The sequence below is a fragment of the Geotrypetes seraphini genome, chromosome 3 (assembly GCF_902459505.1).
Source record: "Geotrypetes seraphini chromosome 3, aGeoSer1.1, whole genome shotgun sequence".
Taxonomy (NCBI): Eukaryota; Metazoa; Chordata; class Amphibia; order Gymnophiona; family Dermophiidae; genus Geotrypetes; species Geotrypetes seraphini.
Window position 1 is genome coordinate 52,622,664 of NC_047086.1, and position 27,821 is coordinate 52,650,484.

General features: G+C 45.9%; 1 protein-coding gene and 1 long non-coding RNA gene across 16 annotated transcripts in view; one reads left to right on the forward strand and one right to left on the reverse strand.

Moving 5' to 3' along the window:
• The window catches only part of LOC117356583, a 34,731-nt gene extending 18,696 nt beyond the window's left edge, over positions 1-16,035 (forward strand). Inside the window, exon 4 of the long non-coding RNA XR_004538672.1 lies at positions 15,902-16,035. This is a non-coding gene — a long non-coding RNA (uncharacterized LOC117356583). The remainder of the gene's footprint in view (positions 1-15,901) is intronic.
• The window catches only part of RIMS1 (regulating synaptic membrane exocytosis 1), a 753,464-nt gene that overhangs the window by 444,450 nt on the left and 281,193 nt on the right, over positions 1-27,821 (reverse strand). For all 15 annotated transcript variants that reach the window (XM_033935996.1, XM_033935980.1, XM_033935991.1 and 12 more), the window contains exons 3-4: positions 15,844-16,187; positions 829-1,697 (exon numbers count right to left, since the gene is read on the reverse strand). In XM_033935996.1, coding sequence (XP_033791887.1) covers positions 829-1,697; positions 15,844-16,187 — 1,213 coding nt within the window. The remainder of the gene's footprint in view (positions 1-828; positions 1,698-15,843; positions 16,188-27,821) is intronic.

The window sequence follows — 27,821 nt, forward strand, 5'->3', positions numbered from 1 at the left end:
CATGACATTTCTGTTTATTTGAACCTGGTGAAGAGGACTATCTTTAAAGCAGAGAAAGTGCCATACTTGGTGCTCAAGCCATTCTGACAACTATATGCTGTTTTTGTTTTATGCTTAATTTTTGCATTCCATGAGGGTGGCTGAAATATTTAGACCCCCCCTGTTCAATAAAGCCTAAGTATGTGAATTTGAACAAACCTGAATCGTGTCTCCTTTTTGGCAAAGTATCTCAGTGTGGCCTGGCAGACTAGGCAGGTGCCTAGGTCTGTTTTACCTGAAAAGCCTTCCTCTTTCCTGGGGAAGCCATGCCGACAGGTCAGGATTCAGCACAGCTAAGCCGCCTGCCAGTCAGAGCAGGGAATAGCTGTGTGCAATATATCCATTAATGCTAGTGAAAGGTAGCCAATGGAGGGAGAAGGCATTTTTATCTAGTTATGTTTTACTAGTGAGCTCTCAAAATTAACTGGTTGAACATTTTTAAAATCTACAAAACTTAGATCTGTTTGTCTACCTTAGCCCCTATTTATCATTTTATTTACTTTGCTAACCACTTAGGGCTCCTTTTACGAAGGTGCGCTAGGGTTTTTAGCGCACACACAAAATTAACTTGCACTAGAGCATGCGGTAGCCGAAAATCTACTGCCTCCTAACAAAGGAGGTGGTAGAGGCTAGCGCGCTCGGGAATTTAACATGCACAATAGCGCGCGTTAAGGCCCTAGTGCGCCTTTGTAAAAGGAGCCCTTAGATTTTCATTATATTTGCAGTACATCAAATAAACTGAATTTAACTTGAACTATATACATATTATCAATTATAAACATTTCTTACCTTTTTCACTGACACTTTCACTTTCTATTTCCACATCTTCACAGCTTGTGTATCCTGGGGTTGATGCTCCTTCTTCCTCTGAGCTACTGACTGACATCTGCCTTCTTTTACCACCTCTTTTTGATCTATGGGGCTTTGGAGGTGATGGTCTCACCGATTCTGACTGGTCAGAACTAAGGGAATCATTCCTTAACATGGTCTCCATTTTTTCCCGCTTTGCTTTCCGCATAAGGATAGCAGAACTAGGATCTAGTCGACTTTGTTTTTTCAAGGTGTCATGGTTCTTGGAGTCTATATGTTCTGAAGGAACAGGGCTGTGTCTTGGAGTTGGTGGGCTATGATTGGATAATTGTTTAGACATAGGAAGTCTTCCATCATCAGTTCTATCTATAGAATATGCTCTTTGATTTTCCATAAGAGTTTTTTTGTCCTGAGTTCCTGGTAACTGTGAAAGTTTCCCGAGTTTGTTTTCAGGTACTTCGGCTTCATTTACTTCCGTGTGTGCTAATGCTACATCACTGTGTCTCCTTTCATAACGTACCTTAGAAACCTTTGCATGCATTCGCATCTGTTGTTCCTCTGGTTGTGGCTTCACTGGATATATTGCTAAATTAGGGTCACTTCTATAACGAGTCTGATAGTCTTTCTCCTGCCTCTGTTTATCAGTGGTAGCTGCCTTGCCTTCTTCTACTTTGTCAGGCATGTCCTGTGACCTCCCTTTCTCTAGTCTTCTATTTTCTCGTCTTTCTTTGTGTTCTCTGTTTTCCATGTGTCCCTCCCCAAGTTGAGGAGAGAATTTTGGCACTCGTTTGCGCTCACTTCTTAAACCCCCTTTCCCACTTAGCTCAGGAGTTGATAAGGTCTTCTTCCTGCAGTTAATAAAAAATGAAAATAAGTCATAAAAATTATGCCTTATATAAATGTTTAGATTTGGTATCATTGCCCTATAAATATAAAAGTCTGCAACTTTTATAAGACAAAAGATTCTAGATAACACACATTAAAAAATGAAAGAAATTAATTAATTTATTTATTTATTTATTAACCACATTTATGAAGAGATTTGCCCAATGTGGTATACAGCAGGTATAGTTTAACATAAAACTTATAATTTTGTTAGAACACAGCAATAGTAAAATGACCAAACAGGTCATGCCATGTCAAGTGGTTAGAGCTCCCCACTCAACCACCTCAGAAATTGATGACATTTTTCAGGGAATATGTTGGGACCTCTAATGAAGATATCCAAAGTTTTGGGGCACGATCTCAACTAGGTTCAAAGTTAGGAGCCCCTTTATTTGGGTCACTTTTTTGTATCTGTGGAAGATCTTGAAATTGGATCAGTTGGCATGAAATTACCAGTTAATGAGGTAAACTTGGAATTGGAAAATTGTAACCTTGTAATAGGACTAACATGATACTGTATCAGAAATATACACATTTAACAATACTGAAGAACAATTATATTAAAAAAAAAAAAAAATCTCAGTACAATAGTAGATGTAATCTACTTAGATTTCAGCAAAGCCTTTGATACAGTTCTCCACAGGAGGCTCATGAATAAGCTGAATGGTATGAAGTTGGCACCCAAAGTGGTAAATTGGATTGGAAGTTGATTGGCTGACAGATGACAAAGGGTGATGGTAAATGGAATCTGCTTAGGAGGAACAGAAGGTGAGTAGTGGAGCGGAATGGTGGTAAATGGAATCTGCCTAGAGCAGGGTTGTCAAAGTCCCTCCTTGAGGGCCGCAATCCAGTCGGGTTTTCAGGATTTCCCCAATGAATATACATGAGATCTATTAGCATACAATGAAAGCAGTGCATGCAAGTAGATCTCATGTGTATTCATTGGGGAAATCCTGAAAACCTGACTGGATTGCAGCTCTCGAGTAGGGACTTTGACACCCCTGGCCTAGAGGAATGGAAGGTGAGTAGTGGAGTGGAATGGGATGACTCATTGCAGCCATTTCATTGCGGGACGAATCATCCTAGTGAAGGGAGGTGAACATGTAAACTTTCCAATCTGCAAGCCTCTTCATGCAAGTACAAAATTGGTCTGGCAAGTGAACAATGACATGGCAGGAGACGTCACTCCACAGTACCTCTGGTCAAGAGTGCACCAGATTTGTAACTTTCAGTGGAGTAGACTTGTGCCCGTCATCGACTCCCAGGTCATCTCTTTTAGAGGTCCTCTTCTCTCCCGCTATGGCGGAACTACTGCCCAGTTACTCTCTGATCTGGGGGAGGGGGGAGAGAAGTATCTCCCTAGATGCTGAATCCACATGATCTGGGAGGAGAGGAAGAGGACTGCCTATTTGGTTGGGAGCTGTTTGTTTCATCGCTGAATGTTTCATGGGATGGTTCAGCGCTGAAACAGCCGGGATAAACTAGATTTTTCTAGATCTCTTTTCATGTTTTCTACTCCCTCCTGGATATCTACTCTGTTTGCAATCTTTGTCATCCACAAAAAGGCAAACTTTTATTTCTAACCCTTCAGCAATATTGCTCACAAATACAAATAGAATCGTCCCCAGCACCGATCCCTGAGGCCCCTGGGGACGATTCTATTTGTATTTGTGAGCAATATTGCTGAAGGGTTAGAAATAAAAGTTTGCCTTTTTGTGGATGACAAAGATTGCAAACAGAGTAGATATCCAGGAGGGAGTAGAAAACATGAAAAGAGATCTAGAAAAATCAGAAGAATGGTCTAAAGACTGGTAGTTGAAATTTAATGCAAAGAAGTGCATAGTGATACACTTGAGATACAGAAGTCCAAAGGAGATGTATCAGATTTGAAGTAAAAGACTGAGAAGAACAATTCAGAAGCAGTACCTAAGGGTGGTAGTATCTTAGGATCTCAAGACAATGAAACAATGTGACATGGTGGTGGCTGTAACCAGAAGGCTGCTAAACTGTATAGAAAGAGGTATAACCAGCAGTAGAAAAAAGTATTGACGTCACTATACATGTCATTGGTGAGGCCCGATTTGGAGTACCATATTCAGGCTGAATCTCTCTACGGACGTCACTACAGACATTAAAAAAACCCAAAGTGGTTCAAAAAAAAGCAACAGAAATTATGTGAGATTTTAATCAAAAGATATGAGAAGAGACTCAAGAATATAAGGAAAACCTTACTGGGTCAGACCAATGGTCCATCAAGTCTGGTAGCTCATTCTCACAGTGGCCAAATTGAATATGTATACCATAGAGCAGGGGTGTCAAACTCCATCCGAGTCTCACCTTCAAAGCAGTCTGCAGAGGATTGCCGGTCGGCTGTAGTGAACCTAGTAGGCTGCTGTCGACCTTCACAGCATGTTTCCTCTGCCGCGGTCACATACGTCAGAGGAGGGGTGGGACCGCGGGAGAGAGAATGTGATGCGGAGGCTGATGGCAGCCTACTAGGTTCACTACAGCCAACCGGCGATCCTCTGCAGGCTGCTATGAAGATGAGAGTGGAAAGCCGGAGGACGCTAGAAATAAGGCGGGCCCTGGTGTAAAGAAGGGGAGAAACATGCAGGCCTTCTGGGGGGGGATTTGCGGTGGCAGGCCCTGTTGTAGACGTACACGGAGGGAGGGAAGGATGTACAGAAGGAGGGGGTCCAAACAGACGTGCATATGCCAGACTGAGGGTGAGGGGAGGGGAAGAAACAATGGGTCTAAAAACAGAGGAGAGGGAGAGAGATGGTAAACAATGGGATGGAGGGAGGGAAGGAATAAAAAAGGGAGAGAAGTTGGACACAAGGTGTAGAGAAGGGGATAGAGATACTGGATAGGAGGATAGTTGGGAAGAGAAAGGGGGTGGATCCTGGGGTGGTGGGGAAGGAGGGAAAGATGCTGGATGAAAGAGTAGTTGAGAAAATGAGAGATGGTGGATCTGGGGCTGGTGGGGTCCATCGCTGCAGCTGTGGGAATGGAGACGAAAAAAAGGAAAGATGTCAAACCTCCAGGAGAGGGAAAGGAAATGGAAGGGGAGGACAGAGATGGAAGAAAACAACAAATGGGCAGGAGATGCTGGCAAGCGAGTTATCAGAAGATAACCAAAACGTGGGACCAACATGATTTGAATAATGACCAGAAAACAAAAGGTAGAAAAAATAATTTTATTTTCTGTTTTGTGATTACAATATGTCAGATTTGAAATGTATATCCTGCCAGAGCTGGTGTTAGAAAGCAAGCATGAACTAGAACCTAAAAGAGAGAGGAAAAGTCTTTTTTTATTTATTTTGTTTACATCATAGAGCCGGCATGGGGTTGGAGAGGTTGTAACCCTATACTTCTACTAAGGGGTCCTTTTATTAAGATGCGTATTTAGCGTGCGTTAAATCGGTTAGTGTACCTTAATAAAAGGACCCCTAAGTATCTTAATAAAATATTTGGCCTGCGACTTAGCCTATGTTTTAGATTTTGGCTCCTTATGTGATTGGAGTTCGACACTCCTGCTATTGAGGATAGGAGGGATAGGGGTGATATGATACAGCACAGTTACTTACTGTAATAGGTGTTATCCAGGGACAGCAGGCAGATATTCTCAACATGTGGGTGACGTCACCGACGGAGCCCCCTAGCGGACGTTTTTGCAAGCAGACTTGCTTGAAGACCTTCAAGCTTGCGATTGGCCCGCGCATGCACGCGTGTCCTCAGTTCAGATAACTAGCAAAGAAGCCAACCACGGGGAGGTGGGTGTGTTGCGAGAATATCTGCCTGCTGTCCCTGGATAACACCTGTTACGGTAAGTAACTGCTTTATCCCAGGACAAGCAGGCAGCACATTCTCAACATGTGGGAGACCTCCAAGCTAACTAGAATGGGATGGAGGGAGAGTTGGCAATTTAGGAAAACAGATTTTGCAAAACGGACAGGCCAAAATGGCCATCGTGCCTGGAGAAAGTATCCAGACAGTAGTGTGAGGGAAAAGTATGAACCGAGGAACAAGTGGCAGCCTTACAGATTTCCTCAAGCGGAGTTGAGCGGAGGAAAGCAACAGACGCCGCCATCGCTCTGACCTTGTGGCCTGTGACTCAACCCATCAGGGAAAGACCAGCCTGAGCGTAAAAGAAAGAGATACAAGCAGCCAACCAGTTATAAATGGTCTGCTTAGAAACAGAGCGACCCAAGCGATTAGGATCAAAAGAGAGGAACAGCTGGGGAGCAGAATGATGAGGAGAGGTGCGCTTCAAGTAGAAGGCCAGCGCACACTTACAATCAAGAGAATGCAGAGCCACTTCTCCAGGGTGAGAATGGGGCTTCGGAAAAAACACAGGAAGAACAATGGATTGGTTGATGTGAAACTCAGAAACAACCTTAGGCAAGAACTTAGGATGGGTACGTAGAACCATCTTATCATGATGGAAGACAGTGAAAGGCGGGTCCGCAACCAAGGCTTGAAGCTCACTGACCCGATGGGCAGAAGTGAGACCAATAAGAAACACAACCTTCCAAGTAAGATACTTCAGGTGAGCCCGCGCTAGCGGCTCGAACGGGGGTTTCATCAAGCGAGCAAGGACTACGTTAAGATCCCAAACCACAGGAGGAGGTTTAAGGGGCGGATGAACGTGGAAAAGGCCTTTCATGAAGCGGGAAACCACAGGATGAACAGAGATAGGCTTCCCATCAATCAGCTGATGAAAATCAGCAATGGCACTAAGGTGGACTCGAACCAAAGAGGACTTGAGTCTAGCGCCAGACAAGTGTAACAGATAATCCAGGACAGCAGATAAGGAGGCAGAGAGCAGCTCCTGCTGTCGAGTAGCACACCAGGAAGAAAAGCGGGTCCACTTCTGATGGTAACATTGGCAAGTGGACTCCTTCTGAGATGCCCCCAGGATGTCCAGCACAGGCTGGGAGAACTGGAACGAGGGCATTAAGTCTCGAGGAACCAAGCCATTAAGTGCAGAGACTGTAGGTTTGGGCTGAAGAAGGGAACCTCGACTCTGAGTAAGCAAAGAAGGAAAAACAGGCAGAAGAGGCTCCCTGGAACTGAGTTGCAACAGAAGGAAGAACCACGGCTGCCGTGGCCACCAAGGAGCTATCAGAATCATGGTGGCACGCGAAGACTTGAACCTGACGAGAGTTTTTAGAATCAGAGGGAATGGAGGGAATGCATACAGAAACAGGTTCGTCTAATCCAGCAGGAAAGCATCCGCCTTGAGCCTGAGAGGGGTGTAAACCCTGGAGCAGAAGCGGGGTAACTTGTGATTGAGGGGGGACACGAACACATCGACGTCTGGAGTCCCCCAATATGCAAACATCTGACGCAGGGTGAAGGCATGGAGGGACCACTCGTGAGGCTGCAGAAGACAACTCAACTTGTCCACCAGACAATTGTGCTGGCCCTGAATGTAGACTGCTCGAAGGAATATGTTGCGGTGGATGGCCCAATCCCAGAGCCGCATCGCCTCTTGGCACAAGGACAGGGACCCCGTTCCCCCCTGTTTTTTATATAATACATGGCGGCCTGGTTGTCCGTGCAAACCAGAACCACTCGGTCATGAAGCAGGTGACAAAAAGCTTTCAGAGCGAGGAAAATCGCTCGAAGCTCCAGCAGATTGATGTGACAAAGGCGGTCTGCACTGGACCAAAGACCCTGAGTGCGAAGACCATCAAGATGAGCCCCCCCAAGCATAGACCGATGAGTCCATCGTCATGAGGCCCTTCTGCGGAGGAGGAGCATGAAACAGAAAACCTCTGGAAAGATTGGAAGAGAGCATCCATCAACAGAGAGACTGCTCCAACAAAGGAGTCACGACAATGAGTCGAGAGACGGGATCCTGATCCTGGTTCCATTGGGACGCTAGAGTCCATTGAGGAATACGGAGGTGAAGTCTGGCAAAAGGAGTCACGTGAACCGTGGAGGCCATGCGACCTAGAAGGTCCATCATGAGCCGAGCCGGGACCGAGGACAGATGGGCCACCCTCTGGCATAAGCGAACAAGGGCCTCCTGACGAGGCCGAGGCATGAAGGAGCGGAGACGAGCCTTGTCCAGGACCGCTCTGATGAATTCTAGAGAATGGGACGGACAGAGGTGGGACTTGAGGAAGTTCACTTCGAAGCCGAGACTCTGAAGGAGCAAGATGGTTTGATTCGTCGCTCGTAGAACTTCGTGGCGAGAGGACACTTTGATCAACCAGTCGTTGAGGTAGGGAAACACCTGCAGGCCGCGGAGATGCAGGGCCGCAGCTACCACAGCAAGACATTTCGTGAAAACCCTCGGAGAGGCCGCCAGGCCAAAGGGAAGAACACGATACTGGAGATGGATATCCCCCATCCTGAATCTCAGATACCGGTGAGAGTCCGGGTGTATCGGAATGTGCGTGTACGCCTCTTTGAGGTCCAGCGAGCACAGCCAGTCCCCCTCGTCCAAGAGGGAGTACAACGTAGGAAGGGTGAGCATTCTGTACCGTTCCTTGACCAGAAACTTGTTCAGAGCACGGAGGTCTAAGATTGGACGCAGATCCCCCGTCTTCTTGGGTACCAGAAAGCACTGGGAATAAAATCCGGTATTCCACTGGTCTGGAGGAACCACCTCGACCGCCCGAAGGCGAAGAAGGGCCTGAGCTACCTGCAGAAGGAGAGGTATCCGAGACCGGGCAGAAGGAAACTCTCTTGGAGGAAGGTCTGGGGGCACGTGACTGAAGTGAAGGGAGTACCCCTCCCGGATGCTGGAAAGCACCCAACTGTCGATGGTAAGACTTTCCCACTGGGTATAGAAATGATGGAAACAACCCCCGATGGGAAGGAGGGAAGGCTCCAGGAGAAAGGGAGCCCGAAGGCTCAGACTGGAATTGTCAAAAAGACGGCCCAGGCTGGGCCTTAGCCTGACGCTGTTGCCAAGAGAACGCAGGAGTAGATTTCTGCGGATTCCTCCGGGGAGGAATTTTGTATTGCTGAGATGGAGGGGTCTTCGGCTTAAATCTCACCAGAGAGGCGAAGGACCGTTCGTGTTCCAAGAGGCGCTTAGTGGCCACCTCTATGGAATCATCAAATAGCTTATGACCCACGCAAGGAAGATTGTCCAGACGATCCTGGAAATTCGGATCCATATCCACAATCCTGAGCCAAGCGAGGCGATGAATGGCGATCGCAAAGGCTGTGACCCTCGAGGACAACTCAAAGGCATCGTAGGCTACCTGAAACATATAGAGGCGGAGCTGGGAGAGGGTCTCCTCGAGGAGGCAAAACTCCTGATGTCGAGAATCTGGTACATCCTCCCGGAATGAGTGGAGAACTTCCACACAGAACCGGAGGTAGGACATGAAGATAAAGTTATAGTTGAGGACACGATTGGCCATCATTGAGTTTTGATAAAGACGGCAACCAAATTTGTCCATCGTACAGCCCTCCCGGCCCGGAGGGACGGCAGCGTAAACCTTCGAGGGGTTGGATTTCTTCAAGGAAGACTCAACCACCAAGGATTGGTGAGAAAGCTGAGAACTCTCAAACCCCTTAACCGGGATCGTCCGGTAACGGGACTCCAATTTGGAGGGAATGGCCGTGACCGCATAGGGGGTCTCCAGGTTTCGGAGAAATGTTTGCCTGAGAACCTGGTGCAATTGCAAGCGCAGCACCTCACGGGGCGGATGATCAACATCCATTTCCGCCAGGAATTCATGGTTATAATGGGACTCAGACTGGAGGTCCAGGTTCAAGGCCCTGCCCATGTCAGAAATGAAATGAGTAAAGGAGGAGTTTTGAGGAGAAGGCTCATCCTCCTGAGGAGACCCCAATTGAGATCTTGACATTATTCCTAAATTGACCCCCCCCCCCCCCCCGCCACCTCAATTCATATCCTCTAGTTTTACTGTCTCCCCTTCTCTGGAAAATATTTGTTTTCATATTAATACCTTTCAAATATGTAAATGTCTTTATCCCAGGACAAGCAGGCAGCATATTCTGAACATGTGAGTGACGTCACCGATGGAGCCCCCTAGCGGATGTTTTCGCAAGCAGACTTGCTTGAAGACCTTCAAGCTTGCGATTGACCCAGGCATGTGCGCGTGCCCCTCCCGCCCGACCTAGGGCATGCGTCTCCTCAGCGGGGCCTCAGTTCTATGTTTTCCGCAGAGCCAGAAGCACTGCTCCCTTGCTTCGCGCAATCTCTTTGTCCCTTTTGCACCGCGGCTTATTTGGTTAATTTCAGTTAAGTCACTGTGCCCGCGTCTTTATTTTTTTCTTTTTGTCCGTTCGTATATTTTTGACCAGGTTAACTGGTCTTGCTCTGGCAGCCTGGCCTCGCGGGGCCGCGGCCGTCTTTTTTCTTATGTTCCAGCCTCGTTCCAGGTTTAAAAACTGTACTAAGTGCAACCGGGTTATCTCCATCACCGACCCTCTTCGTTGGTGTGTGGAGTGCCTGGGTATGGAGCACCGCACTGAGTTGTGTCCACGTGGTGCGACTTTGTAACCGCAGGTTCTTCGTCAGAGGGTGGCCAAGATTCTCCAACTCTTTGGCCCCATGGATCCTGCGGAACAGGCCTCGAGCTTGGCCTTGGCACCCTCGTTGGGTGATTCGGCCTCGAAGTCCCCCTCGGCCTCCAAGGCTCCAGCCTCAGCTCCTCCTGCTACTCCGGTCTCGGGTAAGTCTCCTCTTTCCTCCTCAGGTGTGCTGGCAAAGAAGCCTACCTCAGAGTCTCATGTCAGTGCTGCCTCGTCGGCATCTTCGAGACATCATTCTAAGCGTGCCTCCTCTCGTAGGGAATACTCTTCCTCGAGGTCGCCCCCGAAGGAGCGCATTGCTGCACCTACGATCCACCAGCCTTTGGTCTCGGTGCCTATGTTCGAGGACATGCTTAAGGCTATACTTACCACGCAGCTTACCTCGGTGGTGAGCCAACTGGTCCCGACCTTGACGCCTCTGACCTCGGTGTCGACCCAGCCTTGGTCTGACCAGCCTGAGCGTCCTTCTCTCATGTCTCAGGACCATGCCCGCAAGACTCGTTGGGTTCCCTCGAGCGATTCTTCTTCCCACGAATCACCTGTGACTTTTCAACGGTCCAAGACAAGGGCCCACTTTTCGCCCGCTACTATGTCGAGGCTTGCCCCTCCTAAAAAGCTCCAGTATTCGCCGCCCCTTCGGGGCAGGTCTCCGACCGCGAAGCCTTCCATGCACACCCTTGTCCTCAAGTTGGACTCTAGTGTACATTCCCCATCGAGGAAGCTGTCAGCCTCTAGGACAGGGGTGTCAAAGTCCCTCCTCGAGGGCCGCAATCCAGTCGGGTTTTCAGGATTTCCACAATGAATATGCATGGGATCTATCTGCATGCACTGCTTTCATTGCATGCTAATAGATCTCATGCATATTCATTGGGGAAATCCTGAAAACCCGACTGGATTGCGGCCCTTGAGGAGGGACTTTGACACCCCTGCTCTAGGGGGTCTTCTTCAAAACTGGTGGACGAATTTTCCTTTGCCCCATCTTCTCCGAGGCTCCGCTAGCTGATTCCTTGGTCTCCGGGGTCCTCCCCGATCCACCTTGCACGAGGTCGTTCCTCGATGCCCCCCAGACACTTTAGTTGAACCTCTTTGATCTCCCATTCACTGGATTCTGAGGCCCCAGCTTACTATTCGAGGGAAATTTCGCCCTCTTTTTCGACTGCCCCCAGATCTATGTATTTGTGTTTTTATTGATTAGTCATTGGGTGGGTGGGATAAAATGGTTGCTCATGTATGTCTGTAAGATGAATGTGCTTTTCTTGATTTATTATATGTTTATATACTTGTGTATTGCACTGTTAATATTTGGAAAATCAATAAAGAATTAAAATAAAAAAAAATTGAAAGGAAACTCCAAAGTGAGAGGGCTTAGAATGAGGTTAAAGAGGTGATGATTTTGCCTGTGGTTTGCTACCAAATGGGTATGTTGCCATTTTTTTTTTTTCAGGGGTCATTTTATAAAAAGTTAAATAGTATACTCACCAAATTTATTTGGCTATGGAAAGATACAAGAGTGGCTCTAGTATCTTTACAAAGACCAATTGCGGAGGGTGGGGTAAATTTTCCCAACTTTTATAGGTACCATCAAGCCTATATAATGCGCCAGGATATGTATTGCATCCTCCCCAAGCTCTTGGAAAATCTCCCGGACTGGCTATATTTAGAATGGAAATTGATGTCCCCAATGTGACTGTCTCATGTGTTAAGTATCAAGTTGCCCAGATGGGTTAAGGACAATAGTATTTTATTGGACACTTGGAAAACTTTGAAATTTATTAATAAATTAACAGATGTTCCAGTAGAGAATTATCAATCCTTGTGGTTAAACTCCAAGATTCAAATAAGCGGATCTGGGATTGCCTGGAAGCAATGGATGAAAGCAGGGATTCGAACACTTGATGATGTTATCTCAAATGAGAAAATGCTTGAGTTTTCATGACTGCAACAAACATTTAGTATTGCTAATTCTCAAAATTATAAGTGGTTGGAGTTGAAGCAGATCATTCAGAAGGGGTTCCCTGATTGGCAAAATCTAAAAAATTATTATATTTGCAGATCCTTTCCTTCCAGATAGATTCGTTAGGACATCAAGCTGCTAGGTGGTATAAATTAATATCAGAGTTCTTGAATAAAAAAATCAAAAAATGGTCTTCACGACATTTGGAGCACCGAGATAAAGCAGTATATTTCTGCCTCTGGATAGTCACGAATTTGGACTTGGAGGATGAAATGTCAGCATCTATGAGACAAACATGTTTTTTTTATTACATAGATCTATTTGGACCCCTGTTAAGTAGCACAAGTTAGATAATTCTAAATCTAATAGATGCTGGCACTGTCATTTAGACATTGGGACACTAGATCATCTGTTGTTCTAATATCCTTTGATACTTAGCTTCTGGAGGTCAGTATGGGTTAGAATTAATAACATTTTGGAATCATCAATTCCTCTAACGTATGAGGCAGTCATTTGTGGTACAATATTACATGTTAAGCCCCTTATAGGTCAATATAAAGGTCGTCTTTTCCTTATAATGACTGAGATAGCCATCCAGATGATCGCTCGAAACTGGAAGAACTGTGATCGCTTAAATTTTTCGTTTTGGTGGGCAAGTCTTTGCTCTAGTTATAGATTTGAAAGAATAAATGCTGAGAATTTGGGGTAAGGTAATATATCTAAATTGATATGGGGCCCATTGGCATCAAATGTTACCTCATTATAATTGATTGTTGACTGTGAGTCAGACTTTTGTTTACTTTGGTACATATCCAGGGAAGGGTGGGAGGGGGGTTATTTATAAATTGATTTTTGAATATTCACACTTGGGATGGGTGGGAAGATATCAATATTCAGAATAGGGTAAGGTTTTTATGGTAATATATGTTTTTGTGTCTTATTGGTTGATTATTGGATGGGTGGGTGGTGGGGCAAAATGATTGATTATGAACATATGAAAGTTGAATGTGCTTTTGTTGTATCATTATACATTGCATTTGTTGAAGTTTTGAAAATTAATAAAGAATTTTTTTAAAAAAAGGATTTTTTTTTCACCGGCCACTATGGTAAAAGCTCCAATGCTCATAGGAATTCTGTGAGTGTTGAAGCTTTACTGCAAAAGCCGATGATAAAAAACCCTAATGCAGCTTGATAAAAGGGAGACTTAATTAGTAAACTGACTTCAGTTATGAGCTTTAATGCTTTAATGAGCTCATAACTGAAAAAATTAGAAATTAATCAAGCCTATTTTCTTAGGCATGATTCTACAAACAATGGGCACCTATTGCATTGCGCCTAGCAGCACCTAACTCCAAAGTAGGCATGTTTAGAGGTGGAGAAGGATTTAGGCGCCACTGGGTGCAGTTCTCTAAAGGACTTGAGTGCCTATAATGCAAGTCTTTAAAACTCTGGCCTACATTACAAGCGCCTACGTTTTAAGTTAGACACCGATAAGCATGATTCCATAATAGGCACCTAAGCATGATTGACACCTGATAGGCACCTATCTTTTTAGACACCATTTACAGAATTTCCCCTTAACTGGCTAATGCTGAGTTTACACTCGAGTATTTAGTGCCTACTACTTAGGGGCAGTAAATTTTCTCATTTAAATTTTTGCATGTCCCATGCACTAATTAGCACAGGACCTGCAAAATTAAAAAAAAAATACAAAAGCTCTAAATTCTGCTCTGTTGAATCTGGGCTTAGTATGCAGGAAAGTCCTGTGTTAAGCCCCCCCCCCCCCCTTTTTACTAAACTGCAATAGCGGTAATTAGCGCAGGGAGACGCGCTGCTCCCTACGCTCATATGAACTCGTGAGCGTTGGGAGCAGCGCGGAGCATTCCTTGCGGCTCCCTGTGCTAATAACTGCTATCGCGGGTTTAGTAAAAGGAGGGGAGGCAGATGCGCTAAGTCCAGATTTAAACACCCTTTAGTAAAAGGGCCACTTTGGGCTCCTTTTACAAAGCCGCGCTAGGGCCTTAATGCGCGGAAAAGCACGCGCTAAATTGCAGCACGCACTGGCTGCTAACGCCTCCTTTTGAGCAGGCGGTAGATTTCCGGCTAGCGCGCGCTAATCTGGTGTGTGTGTTAAAACCGCTAGCGTGGCTTGGCAAAAGGAGCCCTTTGTTTTTAGATATTGATTTTGTAATTTTATGTGTGTAAATTTTAATCTACTTAGGTGTTAGATGGAATAGAAATGTTGAATAAATATGTACATAAACTCTTGTTATTTAAATTATATAGGGGCCAGTTTATAGCTTTTTAAGGACAAGACAGCATAAAATAATTTTTGCCTTATGGGGTGATAGAAAGAGCAAGAGTTTTGAGATAAGTACTTACAGAAGGAAAATACAACTTCTTGCAATACAAAACAAGACAACATCCAGGACCTAAGTATAAAGATGGGGGGGAGATAAGAATTTGACAAGTTGCAGCCGCCAATCTATTATGCAAGCCACTATACCAATATAACATGCTTCAGATTCCTTAAGCAAATGAAAGGGCAGTACTATGCCCCTCCCAACCCAATATTGTGGAAGTAAATACTATTTATTTATTTATTTAATTTGTTATCTATCCCGTTTTCCCCAAAGAGCTCAGAACGGGTTACAGGTTAAAAAAACATAAAATATTAATCTTTGTCCTTTTACCACTTATAAATAATAAATTCAAAATTGGGTCAGGCCATACACTGTGGAAGAATGAGTTATGACCAGTTACTGTAAATCAGAACAGTAATATTATTCTCTATAATAGCAATTAGTTTGTTGTTCACTACAATACTAACAAAATCCTAAACCAGGGCTTTCTAAATCTGTCCTGGTAACCCCAGAAAGAGACTTCAAGGAAATCCACAATAATATACGTTTGGAGACAATGGGTCTTCAGTATATGCAGATGTCTCCTTTGTATGTTTATTAAAAATGTTCTGAAAACTTGTTCTGTGGGGTCACCATTACAGGCTTAGAAAGCCCTGGTCTAAATGACAAGTCCAATTTTCTAAGTCCCCATCTTAAAAATCTTGCCCTGCCTTGTCACCCTATAAGGCAAAAAGCTATCTCATGATGTCTTGTTAAATTAAATAGCCGACAACTGGCCCTTACACTGTACAATATATGTAGGTGGGGAAAGCATGCAGAACTTTACAGCCCTTCAGCATATGTGTGTGATTGCAACATAAAGTGGTCTCCAACTCAAACCCTTCGCAGGGCCACATTTTGGATTTGTAGGTACTCGGAGGGCCTCAGAAAAAAATAGGTAATGTCTTATTAAAGAAATGACAATCTTGCACGAGGTAAAACTCTTTAAAGTTTATAAATCTTTCCTTGCGGCTAAGTCTTAATAATAATATTGTAATTTATAGCTAAAGAGATATATGATCAAGAAACTATTTTATTTTACTTTTGTGATTATGATAAACATGCTGAGGGCCTCAAAAGAGTACCTGGCAGGCCACATGTGGCCCCCGGGCCGCGAGTTTGAGACCACTGGTCTAAAGGGTAACATAGTTTTTATGACTTTTAAACATCATGCTATAAGTTCAAAGGAGAAAAGAACCATAACTAATTGGGTTTACTAAATCTTACCTTTCTCTTGGTGGTTCACTTCTGGATCTTGATGCCTGCTTCTGTTCCTGATCCATAGCTTGCTGCAATGTCTCAGGCCCTTTGCTCCTGTCAGAGTGGATGCTGGAAGGAGAGGTTTCTTGTGACCCTACTGTCGCTGCTGCACTTAAAGGAGTTTGAGACCGTGATCGCTCTTGAAGTCGTGCTTTCTTTTCTCTAGGTGCATCAGTGCCACCCCCAGTAGCTGTATCACTCAGGGCTCCATCCTGACTGGACGGCTGTTGTGTTCCACCTCCAGAAAACCATGCTCCAGATTTGGTTAAAATTTCTTGCTGCTTTCGACATAAATTGCATACCCACATAACCTGGTGGAAGACAAGAATACAGTATGACCCTGCAGCCCAAATGTTCCAACCCTTGTGTGTGTGTGTGTTTTAAAAGATAGAAAAAGTTAAGTTAATACCAACAACATACTTATTGTTCAAATATATCTATAACTTCACGGTCCTGCAGTATATAAACTGTTATTATTATTATTATTATCATCATATTAAAATGACAAATCCAGACTCTCAGAGTACAAGTCTTCTGAATTTACATGATCTTGTCTTTGTTATTGGGTTGGGGTAGTGGGGGGAGGGAGGATGGATAGATTCATAGGTGCGGTGGTGTACTTTTGATATTCCATTGGCACCTTTTTTTATTTGATTGTAACTGTTGAAATTTGTTGTTGAACCTTCATAGAAACTGTATCCAGGGAGACTTTCCTATTTGTAAATCACCATTCCCCGAGTGGCTTTGTTCCATTGTCGCTAACGTTTTGGGGATTGGATTGACGATGCTATGACAATGGTTTCTAATGTTTGTGTTTATTGACAATTTTCAATAAAGATTTGAATATAAAATGACAAATCCAAAGCCTTAGCTATGGTTTATACTAGGCCAATGCAAATTAAGACTGGGGTGAGTTGATATAGCTGAATACGAAATTATGACCAGTCTCTTCTGCAGCTATATCAATCCATCCCAATCCCATATACAGGGGTGGATGAGTAGCCTAGAGGTTAGAGCTGCTGCTTCAGCATCCTGAAGTTGCAGGTTAATCCCAGTGTTGCTCCTTGTGACCCTGGGCAAAGTCACTTAACCCTCTATTGCCCCAGGTACCATAGTTAGATTGCGAGTCCACCAGGACAGATAGGGGACATACTTAGAGTACCTGATTGCTATTCAATGTAAACCACTTAGGACATAAGCAGTATATTAAAAAAACATCATTTGCAGTTCGCTTGATTTACAATCTGAAGAAGTATGATCATATTATCTTTGGGCTGAAGAAATTCGACCACGTGACACCCTACTATCGGCAGCTGCACTGGCTACCAACGGAAGCCTGAGTAAGGTTTAAATTTGCCTGCCTCTGCTTCAAAGTACTACCGTATTTTCACACATATAACGCGCGCGTTATACACGATTTTTACAAACCGTGCATAACCTTGCGCGTTATACAACGTTTTTTTTACATAGTTCCCCCCCCCCCGACGTCCGATTCACCCCGCAGGACCGCTCGCACCCCCCCCCCCAACGTCCGATTCACCCCCCCCCCCGCAGGACCGCTCGCATCCTCACAGCCTCCCCACCCCCCCATCATGGAGAAGCTCCTACTGTTCTCCTGCTGCTTCCTCTGCCGGTGGTCCCGGGCCTTCTGTGAGCCCTGCGTCTGCGCTGCTTCCTCTTCCGGCGGTCCCGCCCTTTCTCTGACGTCAGAGAAAGGGCGGGACCGCCGGTAGAGGAAGCAGCACAGACGCAGGGCTCACAGAAGGGCCGGGACCGCCGGAAGAGGAAGCATTTCAGAGCAGGGCTCACAGAAGGCCCGGGACCGCCAGCAGAGAAAGCAGCAGGAGAACGGTAGGAGCTTCTCCATGATGGGGGGGTGGTGAGGCTGTGGGGGTGCGAGCGGTCCTTCGGGGTGGGGGTGCGAACGGTCCTGCGGGCGGGGTGAATCAGACGTCGGGGGGGGGGCATCAGGCTTTCAGGGTGGGGGACAGGACTTCAAGGGGGAGAGGAGAGTCGGGGCGGGCCAGAGGAGAGTCGGGGCAGGCGAAAGGAGAGTCGGGGTGGCCAGAGGAGAGTCGGGCGGCAACGGGAGAGTCGGGGCGGCATGTGCGGTATACCCGTGTGTGCGGTATATAAAAATTTCTTTACATAAATTTGTGTTCCCCGCGCGCTATACCCGTGTGCGCGTTTTACACGGGTGCGCGTTATCTACGTGAAAATACGGTATACGGCCTGACCCCCAAGTACATAACGGACCTTTTCGCATTTTCTAATAACAAACTCAAGAGAAACACACACCACAAACACCTTCTCTCTCACCAAGCAGTCCTATGGGGCAAAGACCTAGACCAACTGCTTTCGCCCACTACATACGGGGAATTCAGGAAACGCCTAAAAACATACCTGTTCCAGAAATACCTAAACAATTGACCCGCGCTCCCTCTCCCTCTCCCTCCCCCTCCCTATTCCCACCTGAACTTACAGCACTGTTATAAATATAATCTGTCATCTTCATCTTATCGTAACTTTACGTTGCTATTTATCCCCAACAGGTCCTGTCGGACATTATCTACTAAAATGTACATATTACATTTTCGCTCAGCAAATTGTATTTCTATACTATTGCCTCCTGAGGTCTCTGATCTCTGTATTTCCTCTGAACATCTACTTATTGTATTTCACTGAATGTCCAGCACTCTTGATTGTAAACTGCCTAGAAGTCGCAAGATTGTGGCGGTATAGAAGAATAAAGTTATTATTATTATTATTATTATATTACACCTTACTGTTGTCAACTGCTTTGGCTACCGACTGAAGTGCAGATTAAGTTCAAGTTTGGCTGTTTCTGCTTTAAGGTATTGGCAGGCTTAATTCCAGAATATTTATTGGAATCATTTACATTCAATAACTCCATACATTCCAGGAAATCACATGCTCTTTTCCATCTGCCAATTGAAAAGATTTCAAGAACGTCTGCACTATGGGATAAGGATTTGACTTTCTTAATTACGTCCATTGACTCTTATCTACAATTTTGACGTGTCTTAAAAACGTATCTTTTTACTGAATACTGTACTTTGAAATTTAGGCATGCTCTGCCTTTCTTCTCATCTTTTGTACACCGCATAGAATTTAGCGGTATTTGCAGTATAAAAGTTTTATGTTATGTTATGAGTTTTATGTTATGTTATGTTAAATATCCAGGTTTTCATCCTGCTAAACATGATCAGTTTTCCTCAACTATGTATTAAGTACCTAGGTTAAACCACCAAAATCATTACAGCCCAATCATTTAAACTGGGTTAAATGGGAAGTAAATCAATTAATTCTGGGGCATCATAGCCTCATCCAAATCATACTGGCATCCTCTTCTCAAAAGTATCTAGTGGGAAACGGTATGCCTGTACATTTTGTCCAGACAGCTGGGAATGGCAAGTGAAGGAAGTGTGCTGGGACAGGGTATGTGGGAATTGAGCAATAATTTGGAACAGCTGGTATGTTTTACTTGTAATATTGTTTTAAACTGATTTTATGTAGAAATATGTATGTAACCTGCTTTGTGAAAGGTAGAATATAAATAAATAATACATTACCAATATAATTTAATTGTTTATGAAAACATGGTTCTCTCTGAAATCCCACTTGTATAACACATTAAACCTTCCCACAGAAAATGTTATCAGGCTGTTGAAAGCTTTGTACCAGCTAAAATATTTTTTTCAAACTCATTATTCAGTACTTCAAAACTACACAACATAATGGATCTGCCAAAGGATTTAAGTGCTGTAGCAGTAAATCTGGGCTCTACAGAAGTCTTTCAGCCTAAGACTGAAGAGACTGTGTGCCAGTAATGCATGGAAATGATTTCAAAGATCTCTGAACAGAGTGGGATGTGTTACATTGAGATACCCGTCCACTACATAAGACTTACACAATAATGACAGCCCCTACTCAGTTCAGACAAGCCAATATTCTCTACCTAGTCTACTCAGTTCTCTTCCAAAGAACAGGGTAACTTAAATACCAGACACAAAAATCACACCTTCAGCTTATTCCTACTAAACTGGATAAAGAGGCAACATATCAATTAATTATTTAAAGACAGCGCCAATCAAATATTTTTCCTATAAACTGAGAAAAAGGAGGTCATCAATGAAAATAATTAAATTATAAATAAAGCAAAATAAAGTTACACGCAGTGGCGGCGGCATAGTGTTGGGGGAAGGTGAGAAGAGGCGCCGGCGTCCCGGGCGCTTTGCGCCTCCCACCCCCCCTCCCCTCGCGGCTTTTTGCCGGCGGGAGCAGCGACTTCAACTGTTGCTGGTGCCAACCTCGGCTCCCCTCTGAAGTCATGTCCTGGTCCCGCGACAGGACGTAACGTCAGAGGGGAGCCGAGGCTGGCGCAAGCTACAGGAAGATGTTACTCTTGGCGGAGAACATTTCAAGGGGTACAAACCCATGAAGATGGCGACCCCTCTTACTATGCCACTGGTTACATATGATCAAACCTTGCTGAATGAAAGCATGCACAAACAGCAATGACTGACAAACTCCTACCGTGTCGTTTGTTAATTAAAAATTTGAATATTTCTAAATCCAAAAAAAATTGAAACCTCACGCTCAAAAAAAAAAATAAAAGCAAATCCATTTCAAAGCACTAGATAAAGATACAATAGCTATCGTCCCTACTATGATTTTTTTTTCCTCATTTATTAAATTATTTAACAAAAATACTAAGGTGCGCCACGGGGGTTAGCGCGTCGGACATTTCATCACGCGCTAATCCCCGCGGCAAGCCAAAAAAACTAGTGCCTCCTCAATGGAGGTGTTAGCAACTAGCATGGCAGGCGGTTGAACGCGCGGTATTCCGCACGTTAACCGCCTACTGCACCTTGATAAAAGGAGCCCTAAAATGTGCACAACTAAAGGCAAATATAAATAATAATAATTACATGTAATAAGCACAGCTAATCCTTTCTCAAAAGAAAAATTCATCACCGTTCCCGTCCCCGCGGATAACCGCGGGAAATAATCCCATGTCATTTTCTAGTGTCTAAGAACATAAGAACATAAGAAGTTGCCTCTGCTGAGGCAGACCAGAGGTCCATCTCGCCCAGCGGTCCGCTCCCGCGGCGGCCCATCAGGCCCATTGCCTGAGCAATGGTCCCAGACTATCCCTATAACCTACCGCTACTTTTATCTGTACCCCTCAATTCCTTTATCCTCTAGGAACCTATCCAAACCTTCTTTGAAGCCTTGTAACGTGCTCCAGCCTATCACAGCCTCCGGAAGCGCGTTCCATGTGTCCACCACCCTCTGGGTGAAAAAGAACTTTCTGGCATTTGTTTTAAACCTGTCTCCTTTTAATTTTTCCGAGTGCCCCCTTGTACTTGTGGTTCCCCATAATCTGAAAAATCTGTCCCTGTCTACTTTTTCTATACCCTTCAGGATCTTGAAGGTTTCTATCATGTCTCCTCTAAGTCTCCGCTTTTCCAGGGAGAACAGCCCCAGCTTTTTCAGTCTGTCAGTATATGAGAGGTTTTCCATACCTCTTATCAGTTTAGTTGCTCTTCTCTGGACTCCCTCAAGTACCACCATGTCCTTTTTGAGGTACGGCGACCAATACTGGACACAGTACTCCAGATGCGGTCGCACCATTGCACGATACAGTGGCAGGATGACCTCCTTTGTCCTGGTCGTGATACCCTTCTTAATGATACCCAACGTTTTGTTTGCTTTTCTTGAGGCTGTGGCGCACTGTGCCGACGCCTTCAAAGACGTGTCCACCATCACTCCCAGGTCTCTTTCAAGGTTACTTACCCCTAGCAGTGATCCTCCCATTTTGTAGCTGAACATCGGGTTCTTTTTCCCTACATGCATGACCTTGCATTTCCCTATGTTAAAGTTCATTTGCCATTTTTTGGCCCATTCTTCTAGCGTCGTTAAGTCCCTTTGCAGATCTTTGCAGTCTTCCATGGTTTCAACCCTGCGGTAGAGTTTGGTGTCATCCGCAAATTTAATAACTTCGCAATTTGTTCCCGCCTCCAGGTCATTAATAAATATATTGAACAGGAGCGGTCCCAGCACCGACCCCTGCGGAACTCCGCTCGTGACCCCATGCCAGTCTGAGTAATGGCCCTTCACTCCAACCCTCTGTTTCCTGTCTGCCAGCCAGTTTTTGATCCATCGGTGGACCTCCCCTTGCACCCCGTGTCTCCACAGCTTTTTAAGCAGTCTTTCGTGCGGTACCTTGTCAAAGGCTTTTTGAAAGTCAAGGTAAATGATGTCAATGGATTCCCCTTTATCCACCTGTCTGTTTACCCCCTCAAAGAAGTACAATAAGTTTGTGAGGCATGACCTACCCTTGCAGAAGCCGTGCTGGCTCGACTTTAGCTGTCCATTATTTTCTATGTGTTCACAGATACTGTCCTTAATCAGTGCTTCCATCATTTTTCCTGGGACCGAGGTCAAGCTCACCGGCCTGTAGTTCCCCGGGTCCCCCCTTGAACCCTTCTTGAAGATGGGTGTGACATTTGCAATTTTCCAATCCTCCGGGATCTCTCCAGTTTTTAAGGATAGGTTACATATTTGGCAAAGTGGCTCTGCTATTACGTTCCTTAGTTCCTTGAGTACCCTTGGGTGAATGCCGTCCGGACCTGGCGATTTGTCGCTCTTTAGTCTGTCTATCTGCCTGAGGACATCCTCTTGGCTTACCTCTAGTTGGACCAGCTTTTCATCCCGATCCCCATTTACGATGTCCTCCGGTTCCGGAATATTGGATGTGTCCTCCCTCGTGAAGACTGACGTGAAGAACTTATTTAACCTGTCTGCTATCTCTTTTTCCTCTTTTACCACTCCTTTTTTGTCTCCATCATCCAATGGCCCCACTTCTTCCCTTGCCGGTTGCTTCCCCTTCACATATCTTAAGAACGATTTGAAGTTTGTTGCTTCCCCCGCCAGTCTCTCCTCATATTCTCTTTTAGCTTTTCTAACCACACGGTGACACTCCCTTTGGTGTTCTTTGTGCTCCTTTTGGTTGTCCTTTGTTTGGTCCTTTTTCCATTTTTTGAACGATGCTTTCTTGTCACTTATCGCCTTTTTCACTGCAGTTGTTATCCACGCTGGGTTTTTTGTTCGGTTTTTTTTGCACCCCTTCCTGAATCTGGGGATGTACAGGTTCTGTGCCTCTTGCACCGTGCACTTGAGTAGGGACCAGGCTTTTTCTACAGACTCCATCTTCCTTGCGCTACCATTGAGTTTCTTTCCCACCAATTTCCTCATGCCATCATAATTCCCTTTTTTTGAAGTTGAGTGCTGTCGCTGTGGATCTTTTCACCTTTGATGGTCCAATTTCCAGCTTGCACTGGATCATGTTGTGATCGCTGTTTCCTAGGGGTTCTAGCACCGCCACCTCCTTTGCAGGTCCCCCTAGCCCATTGAGGATTAGGTCGAGAGTTGCATCCCCCCGTGTTGGTTCCGTGACCAGCTGTTCCATGAAACAGTCCCTCGTGGTTTCCAGGAATTTGGTCTCCCTTGTGCAGTTTGAGTGTCCAATACTCCAGTCTATCCCAGGGTAGTTGAAGTCTCCCATCACCATCACGCTTCCGCTTTTGCATATCTGCCTCAGCTCAGCCTCCAGGTCCCGGTCGAGTGCTTCCGGTTGTCCAGGTGGGCGATAGTACAGGCCCAATTTTATGTCTGCTCCAGCTCCTCCAGGTAGCTTAATCCATAGTGATTCCAAGTCGTCCGCCCTTACTGTTGTTTCTATCCTGGTTGAAGGTACGGAGTCCTTTATATAAAGCGCTATTCCTCCACCCTTCTTGTGTGTCCTGTCCCTCCTGTAGAGTTTGTACCCTGGTATGGCCATATCCCATTTGTTGTCGTCAGTCCACCACGTTTCTGTGACTCCTATTATGTCCAGGTCCTTTGTACTGGCTATGACTTCTAGTTCTCCCATTTTGGCTCTTAGGCTCCTAGCATTAGTGTATAGGCAATTTAAGTCCTGGTTGTTTGCCTTTTCCGCTGGTTTTCCTCGTGGTTTGGCGCCCCTGCCAACCTTCTCATGGGTTGCCAGCCCCCGAGCTTTGTTGTGTTCATCCCCATCCTGCGGTGTGTCTATGTTGTCCTCAGCCTGCTCCCCATGTTTGGATGACCCCTCTGGCTCCTGTTGCTCTCTCTTAATTCTGCTTGCTAGGTTCGTTTGCTGCATTGGCTCCCTGCATTGCGTCCTTGTGTCCTTTTCCCAAAGTTCCCTCTCAGTCCCGAGCCCTCTTTTACAAATTTCTGGTTCAGTATCCTTGTTTGATACTTTGGTCCGATGTGTCGAGGTCAGGTCGACTGCCGGCTTTCCCCTTCTCCTCAGTTTAAAGCCAAGTCTATGCTGCTCTGGACGTTGCGTGCCAGCAACCTCGTCCCAGCCGTGCTCAGGTGCAGTCCGTCCCTCCTGTAGAGCTTGTTCTTCCCCCAAAAAGTTGTCCAGTTCCGTACAAAGTGAAACCCTCCTCTTCGCACCATCTCCTCAGCCAACCGTTTACTGCTTGCAGCTCGGTCTGTCTCTTAGCATCTGCCCTCGGTACTGGCAGGATCTCTGAGAAGGCTATCCTCCTTGTCCTCAGCTTCAGTTTCCTCCCCAGGATCCTGAACTGCTCAGTTAGTGTAGTCCTGTTGTAGCTCCTCCTGCTGATGTCGTTGGTTCCAACGTGGATTATCACCGCTGTCTCCTCTGTTTCAGCTCCGTCCAGGATTCTCTCTATTCTGTCAATGACGTCCTTCGTTCTCGCCCCCGGGAGACATGTCACTAGTCGGTCCTCTCTCCCTCCTGCTATGTGACTGTCCACTTCTCTCAGGATTGAGTCTCCCACTACAATTGCAGACTTCCCCTTCCTTGGTTGTCTCTCTGGTCTCAGGTCCGTGTCGCGATCCACTAGATTTTCCTCTGGGTTCTGTTGGGTCACTATCTCTTCTGTCTGTCCAGCTCCTCCGCAAGGTCCTACTCTCATGGCGTCTGGTGGATTCTGTCCAATTGTTGGTTCCACTCCGATGTGTTGTTTGTCCTGAGCCGCCACCATCCTGCAGGCCTCCTCGATGAATTTCTCGAGCTCTCTTACTTGCTCCGTGACGTGACTCTCTCCGGTGGTATCCTCCGTTGTCCAGCACGGTTCCTCTAAGGTGCACAGTCCTTCCAGCTCCTGGACCCTGGCCTGCAGTCTCCCGACCTCCTTCCTCAGGCTATCCAGTTCCTGACATCGACCGCATATGTACGCCTGCCTCCCAGAGGGGAGGTAGTCATACATATGACACTCGATGCAGTACACTGGGTAGCTCCGCTGGGTTCCTGCAGCCTCCATTTCTTTTTCCCTGCTCCTTTGGTTCCTCGGTGTGTATGAGTGGTGTCCGGCGTGCAGCTAGCTGAAAGGGTAGAGAGAGAAGAGAGTAATGAGAGAGAAAAAAAAAGATTTTTGCTGCTGCTGTCTGGGCTCCTTCTCAAGGCTCCTTCGCAAAGGCGCTCTCGCTAAGGCGAGCGCCTTTGCCGCTCGCCTTCGCTGGGCGCCGTTGGCTCCCTTCTTCTTATAGGGGGAGCCCGGGCCCGATGTAACCTCTGACGCGGGTGGGGGTGGGCGGAGCTAACTCTCGCCGCGACCCCGGTCTAACAGCCTGCTCTGGCTGCTTCCTCCTGCCTTCCCCTCTGCCTCTCCGCTCCTGTAAAGAAGAAAGAAGAGAACAAAAACGCTGCCGAGGTTTGCCTCGTGCCCTGGCTCCCTTCTTCTTATAGGGGGAGCCCGGGCCCGATGTAACCTATGACGCGGGTGGGGGTGGGCGGAGCTAACTCTCGCCGCGACCCCGGTCTAACAGCCTGCTCTGGCTGCTTCCTCCTGCCTTCCCCTCTGCCTCTCCGCTCCTGTAAAGAAGACAGAACAGAACAAAAACGCTGCCGAGGTTTGCCTCGTGCCCTGGCTCCCTTCTTCTTATAGGGGGAGCCCGGGCCCGATGTAACCTCTGACGCGGGTGGGGGTGGGCGGAGCTAACTCTCGCCGCGACCCCGGTCTAACAGCCTGCTCTGGCTGCTTCCTCCTGCCTTCCCCTCTGCCTCTCCGCTCCTGTAAAGAAGAAAGAACAGAACAAAAACGCTGCCGAGGTTCCTTCTACACCAGTATTCTTCAAAGCAAAGCTTGTGGGTCAGTGGTTGTGGCCATTCATACTCTGATTCTTATGTGAGCCAAGGATAATGAAGCCATTGTGACATCACTGATGTGATTGGCTCTTAGGCACTGGTGGAATGAGGCATTATGACATCACAATATCTGCTCTGGATACCAGAGACTGTCATTCTGTAGTGTCTGTTTCAACCTCAGTCCTTCTACACCAGCATTCTTCAAAGCAAAGCTTGTGGGTCAGTGGTTGTGGCCATTCATACTCTGATTCTTCCCTCTCTCTTTAAAGAATGACATGAAGATGGTTTCCCGTGGTTATCCGCGGGGACGGGAACGGTGATGAATTTTGTCACCGTGTCATTCTCTACTCTGAAACCACAAATTATATGTCCATTTTGTACTCGCAGCAAACTGTACTGCTGCCTGTTGAGGATATCCCCAGAGCCTAGCTTTCTAATGGTGTGCTTGCTCTGAGTTACAGTCAGTACAAATAGAAAAATAACAGAAGCTCTTACAGAAGGAAAAATAAAAATCACAGTGCTGTGACACTACAGTCAAAATAAGAAAGCTAAATCCTGGACAAACCTTTTTAAGGAATGTATGCAGCGGATATGATCGACTAACATGCTGGAATGCTATCCTGGCTGAATGTAATCCAAACTAGTCTAAACTAAGGTGGGTCTGTGCAATAACTTATTGTAACTTTCCACAGATGTGCAGAAAGCAATCATGCAGTCCAAGGAAGAATTACAGCAACATAAGTGGTTTGTTTAATCTTCTGTTATGTGTTAAAAGAACTATTTTTACAGTGTCTCTCATACTTTCTCAAGCCGGGACACACTAAGGGCTCCTTTTACTAAGCTGCGCTAGCGGTTTTAGCGCGCGCGAGATGCTAACGCCACTATTGAGCTGGCGTTAGTTTTTACGCGTAGCACCGGGGGGCAGCGCGCGCTAAAAACGCTAGCGCACCTTAGTAAAAGGAGCCCTAAAGGTAGTGGCCACGGCTTGAGGCACCCAGAAGTGTGCGAACATCGCCGTGATGACATCACGCATATGCGTGACATCATCAGGTCGACATCCATGCATGTGCATGTGCCCTCCAGATGGGCCCTGAGATGTCAGTAAGGGGAGCCAGCAGGGAAGAGAGGAGAGGCACTGGCGCAAGCTGATTGCCTACAGCAGTGTTTCTCAATTACTTCAAACTAAGTACCCCCTAAGTCTAACAAATATCAACTGAGTACCCCAACCACAGACCTCCCTAGGCCCACCCAAGCTCGGCCCCAGATCCCCATCCCCTTTACTAATTGTAATGCAATTTTTTCCATTCATTTTTCATATACACAGCAGATATAAATTCTCAAAACTGACACATTTCAATCACTATATTGAAAATAAAATCATTTTACCTACCGGCGATCCTCTGCAGGCTGCCGTAATTAGCTTTAAAGGTGAGACCAGGAGGCCAGGGGGGAAGCCAGAGGACACAAAAGAGAAGAGAGAAACATGCAGGCCTTTGGCGAATCAGGCAGCGCTGGCGTAGTACCACGTAGGGAAGTCAGCTGGCACGCGCTTCTCTTCCTCAGTGAGCCGCAGCACACTTGCAATCTTAGGAGGCACACTAGAGTGTCTCGGCACACAGTTTGAGATACACTGTATTATTACAACATAATAGGCCTTATTTAGTAAATGTTTTTTGCTTGTGTAATTCAGTCTTAATGTTCTCAGTTTGCTCAATTTTCCTTGCAGAAAACATGTCCAAATACAAGAAGATTATGGAAAGAAGATTCTGCTGTA